This window comes from Sardina pilchardus, chromosome 8 (genome assembly GCF_963854185.1).
Source record: "Sardina pilchardus chromosome 8, fSarPil1.1, whole genome shotgun sequence".
NCBI classification, from domain to species: Eukaryota; Metazoa; Chordata; class Actinopteri; order Clupeiformes; family Clupeidae; genus Sardina; species Sardina pilchardus.
In genome coordinates, this window is record NC_085001.1 from 6701464 (window position 1) to 6716162 (window position 14699).

General features: G+C 45.2%; 1 protein-coding gene across 1 annotated transcript in view; it reads left to right on the forward strand.

Moving 5' to 3' along the window:
* Nucleotides 1-14699, forward strand: part of nos1 (nitric oxide synthase 1 (neuronal)) — a 38368-nt gene that overhangs the window by 12559 nt on the left and 11110 nt on the right. Inside the window, exons 6-16 of the mRNA XM_062543947.1 lie at nt 1483-1574; nt 3464-3605; nt 5408-5547; nt 7198-7372; nt 8556-8657; nt 9082-9276; nt 9672-9757; nt 10561-10705; nt 12354-12458; nt 14187-14245; nt 14507-14623. Coding sequence (XP_062399931.1) covers nt 1483-1574; nt 3464-3605; nt 5408-5547; nt 7198-7372; nt 8556-8657; nt 9082-9276; nt 9672-9757; nt 10561-10705; nt 12354-12458; nt 14187-14245; nt 14507-14623 — 1358 coding nt within the window. The remainder of the gene's footprint in view (nt 1-1482; nt 1575-3463; nt 3606-5407; nt 5548-7197; nt 7373-8555; nt 8658-9081; nt 9277-9671; nt 9758-10560; nt 10706-12353; nt 12459-14186; nt 14246-14506; nt 14624-14699) is intronic.

Here is a 14699-nt window from a genome sequence, read left to right on the forward strand (position 1 = left end):
GGAGGCCTATTTTCTAAAACGGATAGTTCCGGTCCTTTCTTTATGATATGATGGCGGAGTCGTGTTCAATGCCATTGTAAAACCCAGCAGAACCGCTTACGTTGACAGCATTTCGTTCATATTACAAGTCGATACAAAAGTCAGAGTTGCTGTGTCTCAACATTGCTTGGCAACCACTCTGATAGAGTTCATATACAGTATTTCTCGGTGGAAGAATGGCTATCTATGAATAAACAACTTTCTTGTTGATGTGCCTTTATTTTATAAAATCTTGCCAGATATATGTACAGTAGTAACCATTTTAGAAAAGCAATAAGCTGCTTCATGTTGTGCCTATCAATGGCCCTTAGCAGTTTTAAATCACTGGAGCCTACAGACATCTTAGCTTAGCTTAGATACACAGTGGGTTGTTTTGTTTAACTCTGAGTTGCTCTAGGCTAGGGAGTCTACTCCTGCAATAGGATCAGTGCACCAAAGTCACTTAGTACTGCCGTTTGACTTGCTCTGGTGGAGCGTTCACGATATTGAAACGGCATCTTCTGTTTTATTCTGCTCCTTAAATATTCACTAAGACACGGAATATCTTGTTTTCCCAATTATGCAAATTTCAACGTGCTCAAATCCCTCTTTTTTTTTTTTTTTTTTTTTTTTTTTAAGGGATATTTTTTGGGCTTTTTATGCCTTTAATTGGACAGGACAGTAGAGAGAATGACAGGAAGCGAGTGGGAGAGAGAGCTAGGGTGGGATCCGGAAAGGACCACGGGGCGGGAATCGAACCCGGGTCGCCGGCATGCGGTGCAGGTGCCCCAGCCAGTTGCGCCACGGCTGGGGCCAAATCCCTCTTTATCATAAAGTGTTGATTCACTAGGTGCAACACTCAACCGGGTCCATGTAGACACTAATTACCGTAGCAATAGCTGCAGGTTCGAACACGCCGGAAATCTAACGGCAGTACTAAAACCGTTTGTGCACATAGCGAATTACATGAGATCTGCAAGTTGCTTTGGATAAACGTGTCAACCAAATAAATTTAGATAAGATAGGCTGTTGTCATAGCGTTGTTTATTGAAATGAATGTACTGTATGTACAGTAGACTGAGGTCTAAGTAATACCTCCATTGATCATCCTGTTTATACAGTAGCCTTGTGCCCAAATCTACAGCCTACCAACCAGTCAGAGCACTGACTGACTTGAGTTGAGCACACGGGCACATTTGCCCTGGAAGATGCAGACTACACAAGAGAACACAGTTTCATGAGACAGATCGGGAAACTGGTGTTCGCTGGTACTCTTTTAGACGTCTTGGGCGCGTTTCCCAAAACCATCGCTATCCTGTTGGTTGGCAATAGGATATTGTCTTGCAACCAACGAAGTTGCTGTGGCTTTGGGAAACGGGCCCCTGCTGTATGTAAGGATTTGTTGCTCAGTTGAACCTTTGCCAATGTCTCATTTTCCAATTGTGCCGTTTTAATGTGCTGTAGGTATTTGATGCCAGAGACTGTTCAACAGCTCATGGGATGTTTAATTCCATCTGTAATCATATCAAATATGCCACCAACAAAGGCAACCTCAGGTAAGCTATCAGGCCACTCACTTATGCCCTCTTTCATTAAGTTATCATCATGCCTTGCAGCTTATCATTTCAGCTCTAAAGCCATTTCACAAGCTTCACTGTGCTGACAGTGTTAACACGGTTCTTCATTGCCCCCTCTGAACATGCCCTCTTTGTGCCAACCATTATGCCAGGATACCCTTCTCTCCATATTCCTTGCTTTCCCTCTGTGGTCTCTCTCCCTCGCTGCATGGTGTGTCTTCCCACATAGTAGCTGGAGTCAGCCCTGATGCAAAAGCTCAAGGCGAACATATTTTCTGTTCACGTCTACATTTTCCAAAGAGTTTCAGTTTGTGAGTTTTTTTTTTATTTTGATGTTAACCCTTAGTCCACCCTTAGTCCAACAGACGATTTTGCGTAATCTGCACATTTTTAGGGGACTCAAGGCATACATTGGCGTTTGCATATGTTTGCTGACTTGAACACAGCTCTGATCAGATGCAAATCCGACTTTGATCCAGTTCTGATCTGGCCTTAATTCGGTTCTGATCCAGTTCTGATCTGGCCTTAATCTGGTTCTGATCTGGCTCAAAATACGGCCCACTGTTCCATGGTTCCATTTCCCTCACTCTTCCCCTTCAGCCCCCGCCACCATCATCAACCCTCTCCTCTCCTCTCCTCTTCCCGTTCCTCTTTGCTCCCGTCTCCTTTCCTCTCCTCTCCTTTCCTTTCCTCTCCTCTCCTCTTCCCTTTCCTCTGCTCCCCACTCCTCTCCTCTTCTTTCCTCGCCTCTCATCCCCTTTCCTCTCCCCTTCTTTCCTCGCCTCTCCTCCCCTCTCTCCTCTCCTCTCCTTGCCTCTCCTCCCCTCCTCCCTTCCACTCTCCTCTCCCCTTTCCTCTTTGCTCCCCTCTTCTCTCGTCTCCTCTCCTCTTTACCATAGCAGTGCAGGAGCGCAGCTCTCCTAGCGCACTAATCATAGGTGACACTAATTCTCCAGGTTCTGCTTAATTAGCTGCGACAGGCTCTGTGATCACAGAGAGAGAGAGAGAGGGAGAGAGGGAGTCAGATAGCGAGGTGCTTCTGCCTCTGCCTCTGCCTCTGTCGCTGTCATCCTCACCTCACAGAGCTGAATGCGGCGCAGGGGGGGCAGAGAAACAAGCCCTGCTCGCTAACTCCTGTGTGCCGCTAGAAATAGGAAACAGCGCCCAGCGACAGGCTTGCTGTTGGCAGCTTTTGGTGTTACTCGCAGAAAAAGAAGAAAGCTGCATCATCTATCATTGCAGCACAGGTTTTTCCCTGTTATGGCAGCTGATGAGAGGCACCTGGTGATGTTGGCGTGGGCCAACTTGTTGCTAAAATGAGGATAGGGAGATATTATTGTAGAGAAGTCCCTCTTTCAGTGTGTTGAAGTTTCAGTGTGTTAAAATGGAATAGGATACTCGAGTCGCTGAAAATGACCATCTAGACTGAATACCTAGAATACTGAAGAATAGATTGACCCTTTCGCTTTGACTTTGACTGTGGTTTAATTTAGTCCAGTGTTTCCAGCTTCCAGCTTAAAGTGCAGTCCTTGAATATGATCCAATAGACTTCTTTGGTAAATTTGGTGTGCTCTCAAAAAACACAGTTCTTTATAGACAGCTCTGGCTGGATGGGAACCAGTGAGGTGGCTCAGGCAGAGTCATGCACTATTCAAGCTCACCAACAGCAATGGGGAGTGCTGATCAGAGTGTGGTCAAGTGATTAGCTGTGGAGCTACTTCCACTCGAAGGGAGGAGATTTCCTGAATTTCACAAAAGGTGCATTGGGCCGTAATCAAGGACTGTGTCTTTAAGTCAATGCCATTGTATCTGAATGAGCGCAAAAAGCCAAAGGTCAGCCTCGTGACGTGACCTCTCCTCCCTCCCAGATCGGCCATCACCATATTCCCCCAGAGGACGGACGGGAAACACGACTACCGCGTGTGGAACAACCAGCTGATCCGCTACGCTGGCTACAAGCAGCCTGACAGCTCTGTACTGGGAGACCCAGCCTCAGTGGAGCTCACAGAGGTTAGCCTAGCACACGCATCTCGGCACACCTCAACACTTTTAGGGTACACTTTAGTTGAAGGTATCTACATAAGAGTGCCATGACACTGTCATGAATGTATCATGAACATTACGAACAAGTCATAAATGTTTATGACATTCTGTCATTAAGTGTCATTCAGTGTTTGTAATGATGAGTTAGGGTTAGGGTTAGCGTTAGGGATCATGTGTCATGACAGTGTCATATCAATCTTATATAGTTACCTTCAAGGAAAGTGTTACCCACTTTTAACCCTACTGGGTCAAAATGCTTCCATATAATGATATGCTTGATTTTGGCCATTATGTATCACACCTTTGCCCAGAGATGGCTGTGTGTGTGTGTGTGTGTGTGTGTGTGTGTGTGTGTGTGTGTGTGTGTGTGTGTGTGTGTGTGTGTGTGTTACCAATCACATCTATCTATCTATCTATCTAAGATTTTGACTATTGCCCGTCACAGTTAAGGTTAGATTTAGGGTTATAGGAAAGTGGGATTAAACTGGAAGTGCTGTCTATTAGCCCTTTTCACGTGATGTCAGACGAAGCGTTGCTGGGTATCCTCCGGCATGTCCAGCCGCCAAATACTACAGAAGAAGAAGAAGAAGTATTCATGGGTTTCATCAGGTCCCTTTCCACAGGTGTATACAATCAAGCACCTTGATTATCAATGCAGACTGCATGGTGCTTGATTGTATACACCTGTGGAAAGGGACCTGATGAAACCCATGAATACTTCTTCTTATTCTTCTGTAGTATTTGGCGGCTGGACATGCCGGAGGATACCCAGCAACGATTCGTCTGACATCACCGTGAAAAGGGCTAATGGTGCATTCCAGACAGCATTTAAACTAGTGGGATGTGGGATTTATCCTACCTCCAACTACAAAAGATGCACTGGAACGCCTGTCGAAGTGGGAGCTCCTACTCGCAAACTCGTATGAGCTCAACCTGCCCCGACCTCAACAAAATGAAGTGGGAGGATTATGGCGGCGCCCATGGAGACATGTTCCATGAGGGGTAACTTCAAGGAATGCGCTATAAACTTTAGGGTAGGGTTGTTTTAGACACGGTAATTAACTTGTTCTTCATATTATGACTTAAAATTGTGTCAACAAAGAATACAACGTATTGTGAAAGTAACGTTAGAACGTTATACAGTTAGCCTAGCCTAATATGCTAACGTTACGACGGTATGCTAACGTTACGTCGGTCACCCATGTCTTCTAAACCTCCCACTCCAAAATGCTTGGAACGCTTTGAAGTGGGAGGTAGAACCTTTCAGGTAGGGTAGGTCCCACCTCCCACTTGTTTGGATGAGGTCTGGAATGCAGCATTATTCATGGGTTTTATCAGGTCCCTCTGCACAGGTGTACTAATCAAGCACCTTGCAGTTTGCATTGATAATCAAGGTGCTTGATTAATACACCTGTGGAAAGGGACCTGATGAAACCATGAATATCCTAATCAAATTGTTCATTAGCCTACTCAAAGTGCTTAAATGCGACTGTATATAACTACTTCCAAATTGTATCCAAATTGTTCAATTTAATAATAGTTCAGTAATGTGAAGTCCAGTATCCATGTTTGTTTGCCAAGAACTACATCCTCTGACCATTCATGTGTGTGTTTGCAAACATTCACAGTGAGCTTAACACAAAGAAAACATGGTTTGAAAACACTTGCTTTCGGCTGCCATGTTGAACGTGGCTCTGCTGTCATATCAGCTGCTGTCCTGTTGGGCACTCGAGTGACTCCTGCTGCTGTTGTTGTTCTCCTCTGGCTAGATCTGTATGCAGCAGGGCTGGAAAGCCCCACGCGGGCGCTTCGATGTCCTCCCCCTCCTGCTGCAGGCCAACGGGAACGACCCAGAGCTGTTTGAGCTGCCCGACGACCTCATCCTGGAGGTGCCCATCATCCACCCAAAGTGAGTGATTCAGGAACGCGGTAAACACTCCTGATGCTCTCACACACACACACACACACACACACACACACACACACACACACCTCCACACATACACACACACACACACACACACACACACACACACACACACACACACACACACACACACACTCTGGGATGTGAGGACACACACACACTTGCAAGGACACAGGTTTGTGAGGACACCACTGTTGTTCAGACCGGCACACACACAGACACACACAGAAGCACACACACTCACACACACACACACACCTAGGGCTATAAAGACTCACAGGCTTGCGAGGACACACTTTCACCCACATCAGCTCATCAGATTTTGCCTCAAGAACCCCCCACACAGGAGTCAGTGATTTCCATGTTGCTTTTATGTGCCTATTTCCAGGCCCTAAGTACTTGCGCTAGAGGTTGGTTATGCTGCGTGTCCCCATGGTCCTGGTAAACACAGTCCACGCTCGGCTGTTTTCCGAGAAGTGAGCCAGAGGTAAACAAGCCTGAATGGATGGATAGTTAAATAGGTGGATAGATTGGGGGTGTGTAGATAGATAGGTTCAAAGGCAGATGAATAGATATGGAGAAGATGAATAGATAGATAGATAGATAGATAGATAGATAGTTAGATGGATAGATAGAGACATGAAGAGAAAGGGAGAATGGAGGAGCAGTGAAAGAGAGGGAGAGATAAAGAGGTGAGAAATAAACCGGTATAAGAGAGCAACAACAAGAAAGAGAGGGAATCAACGGGAGAGCACAGAGGAAGAGAATCAGAGAGATAGCGCGAGAGAGAGAGATAGAGAAAGAGAAAGAGAGGATGCGAAAAACAGAGAGAACAAGAGAAAAAAAAAGAGAGACTCATATGACTCACATTCAGAAGAGAGAAATCCTCCAGAGTGCTGAGCAGGGCGCACTGCCAAGCGCCAGTCCTGGATGGCTCCTCCAATCCTACATCAGTTGGCGTGAGCGCGGCTGCCAGCTTGGCAATCTCCGTGCGCTGGTACCAATGATGTCTTAGTGCCGCAAAAAGCCCCCCGGGGAGTCGGCGCTACTACCGCTGCCACCGATCAGCCCACCTGGGCCCCGCACGACTCTCAGGTAGCGTGCATTAGACGACGAGGGGGCCGGAGCGCTCTCGCAGGTGTTCTTTTGGTGATAATGATAGTTTTGGCTGGGCGCATTGCTGTTTGCTTTATGTAGTGCAAATTAGGGGCGGCAAGGTAATTCAGGCTCGGGCTGAGACTTGGCAGGGATACACAGAGAGTTCTAGCAGTGCTCACTGCAGGGATTTCATGCAGATCCACTGATGGATGTCCTCAGTCGCTGTGCACAAACATCCCACTTCATCTGCTGATCAGGCAAACAGGGACCACATTAAACACCTGCCAGAAGTGTACTTCTGAAAGACACTGACGGAAAAAAAAAGACAGGCAATTTATTGTGCCTTTAATATGCCAGATTGTTTTTAACTTCACCTCAGATAATATTGATTAGCAAGACTTTGCTAAAACACAAAGGTGCATAAAACAGACAGATGTGTAAAAGTGAGCTGGAGCGTTGCGGTGGAGCGCTTGTGTGCACGACTCTGTTGCGTAATGGCTGCTGTCTCTCTGCTCTGCTGTTTTTTTGCGGCAGGTTCGAGTGGTTCAAGGAGCTGGATCTGAAGTGGTACGGGCTGCCCGCCGTGTCCAACATGCTGCTGGAGATCGGCGGCCTGGAGTTCACCGGCTGCCCCTTCAGCGGCTGGTACATGGGCACAGAGATCGGCGTCAGGGACTTCTGCGACAGCTCGCGATACAACATCCTGGAGGTGCAGTAAAACAAACAAACAAACAAACAAACAAACAAACAAATTAACTAACAAACATATAAACAAACAGCCTCACCACACACTCAGAGCTTGGCTCCAGATAGCAGCTGGCTTTGTCGTGGATTGGGGCCGGATCAGCACCATAACTGGGCCAGCTCAGAGCCATTACGGGACTATTTCCATTCCAGAGACAGCTGCTAACAAAAGCCATTTCTCTGCCCTGCCGGTGTGGAGCTGTCACATAATGTGCTGGAATATTTTTGGGATTTCCTTGAAAGAGCCGGCGAAAAAATTAGCTGCAGTAAATGACACTGCTTTTTCAGTTTCTTTTTTATAGCTCTTGAAAGGCTTCTGTGTGCTTGTTTCCGTGTGTGTGTGTGTGTGTGTGTGTGTGTGTGTGTGTGTGTGTGTGTATGTGTGTGTTTGTGTGCGTGTGTGTTTGAGCTTATGTGTGTGAATGTGTGCAGTCCAGTGTGCACACAGGAGCATGTGTGTGAAAGTATTTTTGTGTTTGTGCATGTTTCTATGTCAATAAGTATGTGTGTGTAAGTGAGTGTGCGTGTGTGTGTGTGTGTGTGTGCATGCATGTTCTCACTACTAAGCAGAACCATGGAGATGACACATGGTGCTGTTCTTGTTTAGAGAGCTCATTACCATAGCCATCGTGTGGGGGAGTTCACTGCTCTGCTCTCCTCTCCTCCTCCTCTCCTCTCCTCCTCCTCTCCTCCTCCTCTCCTCTCTGCTGCGATGAGATGCATTCATCTGCTGTTTCAAGGCAGAGCGCTTCAGTGCTATAGCCTCCTCCTCTCTCTCTCTCTCTCTCTCTCTCTCTCTCTCTCTCTCTCTCACACCTTCACACTCAAACACGCCCGAATCCCTGCGCGTTGGAGTTCGGCGCGCCAGCACAATATCAAAACAATGAGGGAAGCATTTCACTAAAGAGTACTGAGCGCTCTCTTAATGAGTTATTACCGAGAGCTTTATCATCACACACGAAGAGCAAAATGCACTGTGGGGAATACTAGCGCATTGAGTTACTTTCATAGCAAATCCTCAAGGCAGTTTTATATTATTGATGACAAGTAGCATTGAATAATGCATTGTGAAATTAATTTGAGTGTATGAATGTTGATAGATCTGCAAGCAGTGCTATCTGTCAATGTCTCATCTGTGTTGCTGACAGGATGCTGCCAAGATGATGGGACTGGACACCAGGAAAACCTCCTCTCTGTGGAAGGACCAGGCCCTGGTGGAGATTAACATTGCTGTCCTGTACAGCTTCCAGGTAAAAAGCTCCACGCTGAGTGGAAAAGACTTACCAGGACTGTCCTGACCAACGGAACAGCAACATGAAATGCCATTAACCATTGTGCCATTGTGACCATGCCAAACACCATTGTGAAATGCTCCACACCATGTACATGCATTACAACATTTGGACTGAAATAGTTGGTGGTGTGTGTGGGAGAATCGCTACTGGTTTGGAAGAACATTGATTCCGTGATGTCTGTCATGCCTCATTAATGGCATATGTAGTCACAAATCTAAGGAACTGACAACTTACACAGGAATGATTTCAAATGTAAAAGTAAAACAATTAAAAATGGTCTGTCTAAAATACTGGTCTGTTTTAATACACATTTGTAAATTAACCCTTCTGTGATCGATTGAAAAACAAAAAAATGTAAAATAAAAATGGTCTCTGTCAGATATCTAAGGTGACCATAGTGGACCACCACTCGGCGACAGAGTCCTTCATCAAGCACATGGAGAACGAGTTCCGTGTGCGGGGGGGCTGCCCGGGAGACTGGGTATGGATCGTGCCGCCCATGTCGGGCAGCATCACGCCAGTGTTCCACCAGGAGATGATCAATTATCGCCTTACGCCCTCGTTCGAGTACCAGGTACTGCACTTTGGAGAGAGTGGGCACTGTGTGTGTGTGTGTGTGTGTATGAGTCAGAGTGTGCATTTATATGTGTGTATGTGTGTACAGTATATGCATTTTTTTTGCATGTGTGTGTGTGTTTGGAGTTAGGACATTTGTGTGTACTGTATGCATGTGTATGTATATGAGCATTTGTGCATATGTTTAGGCATTAGTGTGTGTGTGTGTGTGTGTGTGTGTGTGTGTGTGTGTGTGTGTGTGTGTGAAATCGAGAGCTGAAAACTGTTGAAGGATAAAAATGCAATTTGTGATTTGATGCCTTTTTTCCCTTTTTTATTCTCTTCTCATTTTGTGTGCTTTTGTGTGTGTGTGTGTGTGTGTGTGTGTGTGTGTGTGCGTGCACGCGCGCGCAGTCCGACCCCTGGAACAATCACGTGTGGAAGGGGGTGAACGGGACTCCCACCAAGAAGAGAACCATCGGATTCAAGAAGCTCGCCAAGTGAGTGACAGAGAATAATAATAACAACAATAATACATTAATTTATTACACATACAATTTCTAGTTGTAGAAGTACTTTTCAACTTTGGGGACTTTTCTAAACACTCAAAGACACTACAACCAGCCAAATGCAGTTTCTTTCTTTTTATTTTGCCTCCAGGAATTACAGCGTGTTGTGTATCATAAAGCAGATGCACAATAAAAATAGTATCACAACTCTCTCTCTCTCTCTCTCCCCTTATGTTAATCTTTGTTTAGTTGTTTAGCCATTAGTCTTGCCTTATTCAGACCTGATGATATCAGACAAGATACATAAAGAGGATATGAGGATGATGTAGTCGATGTTGTAATTGCCTCCATCACACCCCTGAGGGGGTAATCAGAGCAGGATCCACTCTTGTTACCCCCCCCCCCTTCCTCCTCCTCCTCCTCCTCCTCCTCTTCCTCAGGGCCATTAATGTATAATTGCCCAGAGGATGCGACAAGCTAGGTAATCATGATTGCCAGCGCCGGTTAAACAGGACGCGGGCTGCCAGCGCTAGAGTGAAGCTGATGCTGGAGGCAAGGAGCAGCAGGAGAGACACAGTGGTTTCAGGGAAGAAGGAGAGAAAGAGAGAGAGAGAGATGGAGAAAGGGAGAGAGAAAGAGAGAGAGAGAGGTGAAGACAGAGTTTGTTTGAATCCTAACTTTATGTGTGTGTGTTAACTTGCTTTGTGTGTGTGTGTGTGTGTGTGTGTGTGTGTGTGTGTGTGTGTGTGTGTGTGTGTGTGTGTGTGTGTGTGTGTGTGTGTGTGTGTTCGCAGGGCGGTGAAGTTCTCTGCAAAGCTCATGGGTGCAGCCATGGCCAAGAGGGTGAAGGCCACCATTCTGTTTGCCACTGAGACGGGCAAATCTCAGGACTACGCCAAAACGCTCTGTGAAATCTTCAAGCACGCTTTTGATGCCAAGGTAACACATTTCACAATCAAGGCTTTTTCCCTTTTCAAAGACTCTTCTCTCTCCTTGGCACTGCATTCTTGAAGCCAAATCTCTTTAGTGTCAACATTGTCAGTGTCCTCGGCATGCTATAAATCTATCACAAGGACATATTTATTTGATTACATGTCATGCCAAATTGCCTTAGTCAATAAGCACTCAGTACTTATTAAGGTGATTTATTAAGGTGATTTTTTTCTGGCATTAATCTTATTGTTACAGAATGTATTTGTCACTCGTAGATATAATATTTAACGCTATGTATTCATACAGTACTGACATACAAGAAGTAGCATGTAATGTATTAAAGTCCACCATACTTAAGGCTACTGAAAAATCGAGTGTGACTGCTTTTGTTTCTGTGGCTGCTGTGCATGAGGGTAAACAAGCACATTGTAATGTTGAAGAAAAACATCGTCTTTCACACCCAGTGGAGCTGTTGCTCTTGGACGGCATAAATGTGTCTTTTGTCACAATCCTTTTTCCGGCCGTGTAAGGCAGAGCCGGAGGGAAGTGCTGGATTTACTCAACCAAGCGACGCACTGTAGTTTATGATAACATCACAAACCACCCCTAGCTGTGTGGAAATGTGTGTGTATGTGCTTGCACATGTGTGTGTGTGTGTGTGTTTGTGTGTGGTTATGTGTGTGTGTGTGTGTGTGTGTGTGTGTGTGTGTGTGGTGTGTGTGAGGCAGAGAGAGAGAGAGAGGGAGGGAAAAAAGACCTTAAATGGGTGCATTTAATCAAGCGATTCCCTGTAGGACAAGATTTCCTGTTTTCTTTTTTTTTGGTAATGTAATCAATCACAGCAGAGCCATCTAGTCATTAAGTATTACAAATGCAGATGACTGGCACTCACCTCGTCACACAACACACACACACACACACAGCAGTACACTCAGACTCTCTCTCTCTCTCTCTCTCTCTCTCTCTCTCTCTCTCTCTCCCTCTCTCTTTCCTCCCATCTCCGTGCCCTTGGGGGGAGCTGTGCTTTAGTCTGATGCTCAGATGTTAATTGTATCACAACATATTATCACCTCGTTAAAGCAGGAACACAGGGTTCATTAACTGTCTCCCCGCCCCCCCTTGGCATTGTGTCAACATCATTTGACATGGGTATGGAGCCAAGCTTGTCTGAGGCTTCACTTGGAGTTAGGCGCCACTTTTATCTTCTGCGGGTGATTATTCTCCTTCGAATAATGTTATCTGACGCGTAACCCAGTGAAGAAATAAGGTCAGGTTTTAAGATATAGTAACAGTTGGGATTACGGGTTAGACTGATTGGGTTTAAGGTTGTAAAATGCAGTAATATGATTGTTATTTATTCAGCTGCATGCAGAATAGATGGTCAGTGTTTGGAAGGTGTGTCGGGGAGGGAGGGGGATGGGGGGGAGGGCAGTGCTGGTGTCCTGTGCCAAATATAGTCTTCATGCCCATGAGATATAAGTATACATTCATTTCTGATATCCCATTCATTTCTGATATCCCACTCTTGCCATTTCTGTCTCTACTGGATAGAATGCTCAAAATCGAGTGCTAGCTTTAAAAAACAGTGTTCTTTGTGGTTGCGGTCTTTGAGGTAAAGTGTCCTTGAGGTAAAGTCTTTTTTGGCTTTGTCCAGGTTATGTCCATGGAGGAGTATGACATGGTCGACCTTGAACATGAGACGCTGGTTCTGGCCGTGACCAGCACCTTTGGCAATGGGGACCCCCCTGAAAACGGAGAGGTATTTGAGCATGTTTAGCCTACTCTGCGTACACAAAACACTAATAATGTGCAGCACAACACTGAAGGAGTTTTAATACACTCTTAAAACGAATGTGTGGCCCCTATCTGGAGTTGTTTTTATGTTCAACACATATTGTGTAACAAATCAAAAAGGAAACAACACAGTGAAACAGTGTTATATGAACTTGGCCATCAAACTGTCCGAAATAATAAGGGAGATTTGTGCTTTTGTTAGGGGTTGTGCACAACAAGCCACATGTTTATTAAACAACCCAGTCTCAATAACAATTATGATAAGGATTAGTGCTTTCAAACTTGGCAAGGGAAAACCTTGGAATGGTCATTTTCCAAAAAGGTCAAGAATTCTTTCTTTCTCTCTCTCTTTCTCTCAGATGTGAGTACTGTTTGTTTCTCTCTCTCCATCTGTCTTCTTTTTCATGTCATATTTACATGGACTAAGTGATATTCAACTGGCACTTGATATATTGGTCTGAGGTTTGTCCTATATATAAAAAAATATTCCTTTCAAGCGAAAGGTCAATGATCGTAATGGTTGTATGTGAAAGTTGTTATTTTGCTTTGTGTAAAATCTGTGCTTTCAAAACTATGCTCACTGCAGTTTACTGTAGTTGCTGTTTGCTGTTCAGATTTGCCGTTTCAGAATAAGATATCAATCCTTGCCAAGGAAACAGCGATGCTGCCGAAGCGGCCACACTTAAGCTGTTGTCAATAGCATTGCCTTGAAGTTGTCGTCCCCTGTTAAACCACATGCTTTGCGGAATGTTCTGTCAAACTCCGAAGTTTTCTTCCCTTTTTTTCAGAGATTATGGTGAAACCTGCATTTGGTTGTGTGGGAGAGTGTGATAAATTGGCACCTTGCAGCTACATAATGTGAAATGCCCTGAATATTATAACCATGGGGAAGAGGGGGTGAGCACTGAGCAGGGAGGTTCCGTGTCTTTTATAAACCAGCTTCAAGCAGTATTCGGGCAGAATACTTTACCAGGCACTTTTCAAACAGTACAAGTGTGTTTAGAATACCAAGAAGGTTTCTTTTGGATTCACATCCCAAACATTTGCAAAGTGGACATAAACAGTCTGAGAGGCTATTCCCCATGAACAAGAACGGGAGCTGGACTAGGGGTTACAGTTTGAATATGAGCAATTTGGAATGTTTAAGCAAAAATGTTTGAATTTAAAAGCTGAAAAGATAACGTGTTAACCTTCAACGTTTGCCTCCATATCTGAACACAGTCCCTGGTTCTGATCAGTCAGATCTGGGGGATATTCCAAGTGTGTGGTTTAGTGATAAACCTGGGTAAGTTAACTCAGAGTAAGTGGTAAACCTCCTACAACAAGAGAGTTACAGTATGCCATTGTATTGTTAGGCAAATGAAGCCATACATATCATATCCTCTATGAGGAGGTTTAACTAACCTGGTTTGTCACTAATCCACGTACTTGGAATTACCCCCGTGGGCCACAACTGAGCCTGAACCAGGCCAGAATGTGGCTTCAGACCAGCCAATCAGCTGCTATCTGACGTCAGGCCAGCCAATCAGTGAGCCCCCTCTGAAAAGTTTTCAGTACGTCAGTTTCTCTTTCAAAAGAGAACACAGAGATGAATACCTCCAGACACCACAGCACTTTTTGTTTGTAAACACACCTACACATTAATTGAAAGCTTGCTCTCAACAGTATGATCCCCCCCCTTCTCCCTTTGCAGAAGTTTGGTGCAGCTTTGATGGAAATGAGACATCCCACTTCCAACACAGAGGACAGAAAGTGAGTTTGATGTGCTTTGTTATTTGCATATCAAAAATACAACAGATGTATGTGCTTTCTTATGTCAACAAACTCCATTACAAACACAAGCACGCACTCACTCACACACTCATGCATGCGCGTTCACACACACACACACACACACACACACACACACACACACACACACACACACACAACTACATATCGACACACACAGTCACAAGCACACAGAAACATATCCTCATATACACTCCTCACCTGCACCTCATCTTTCTCCAGGAGCTACAAAGTACGGTTCAATAGTGTCTCCTCCTACTCGGACACACGCAAATCCTCCAGTGACGAGCCGGAGCCCAAAGACAACTTTGAGAGCACGGGGCCTCTGGCAAACGTCAGGTAAATCACGGCAGACAGCCTGCCAAGTGGTTTGGACAACGCGGTCAAATCAGGTCTGCTGGCCAGCTGAATGTGA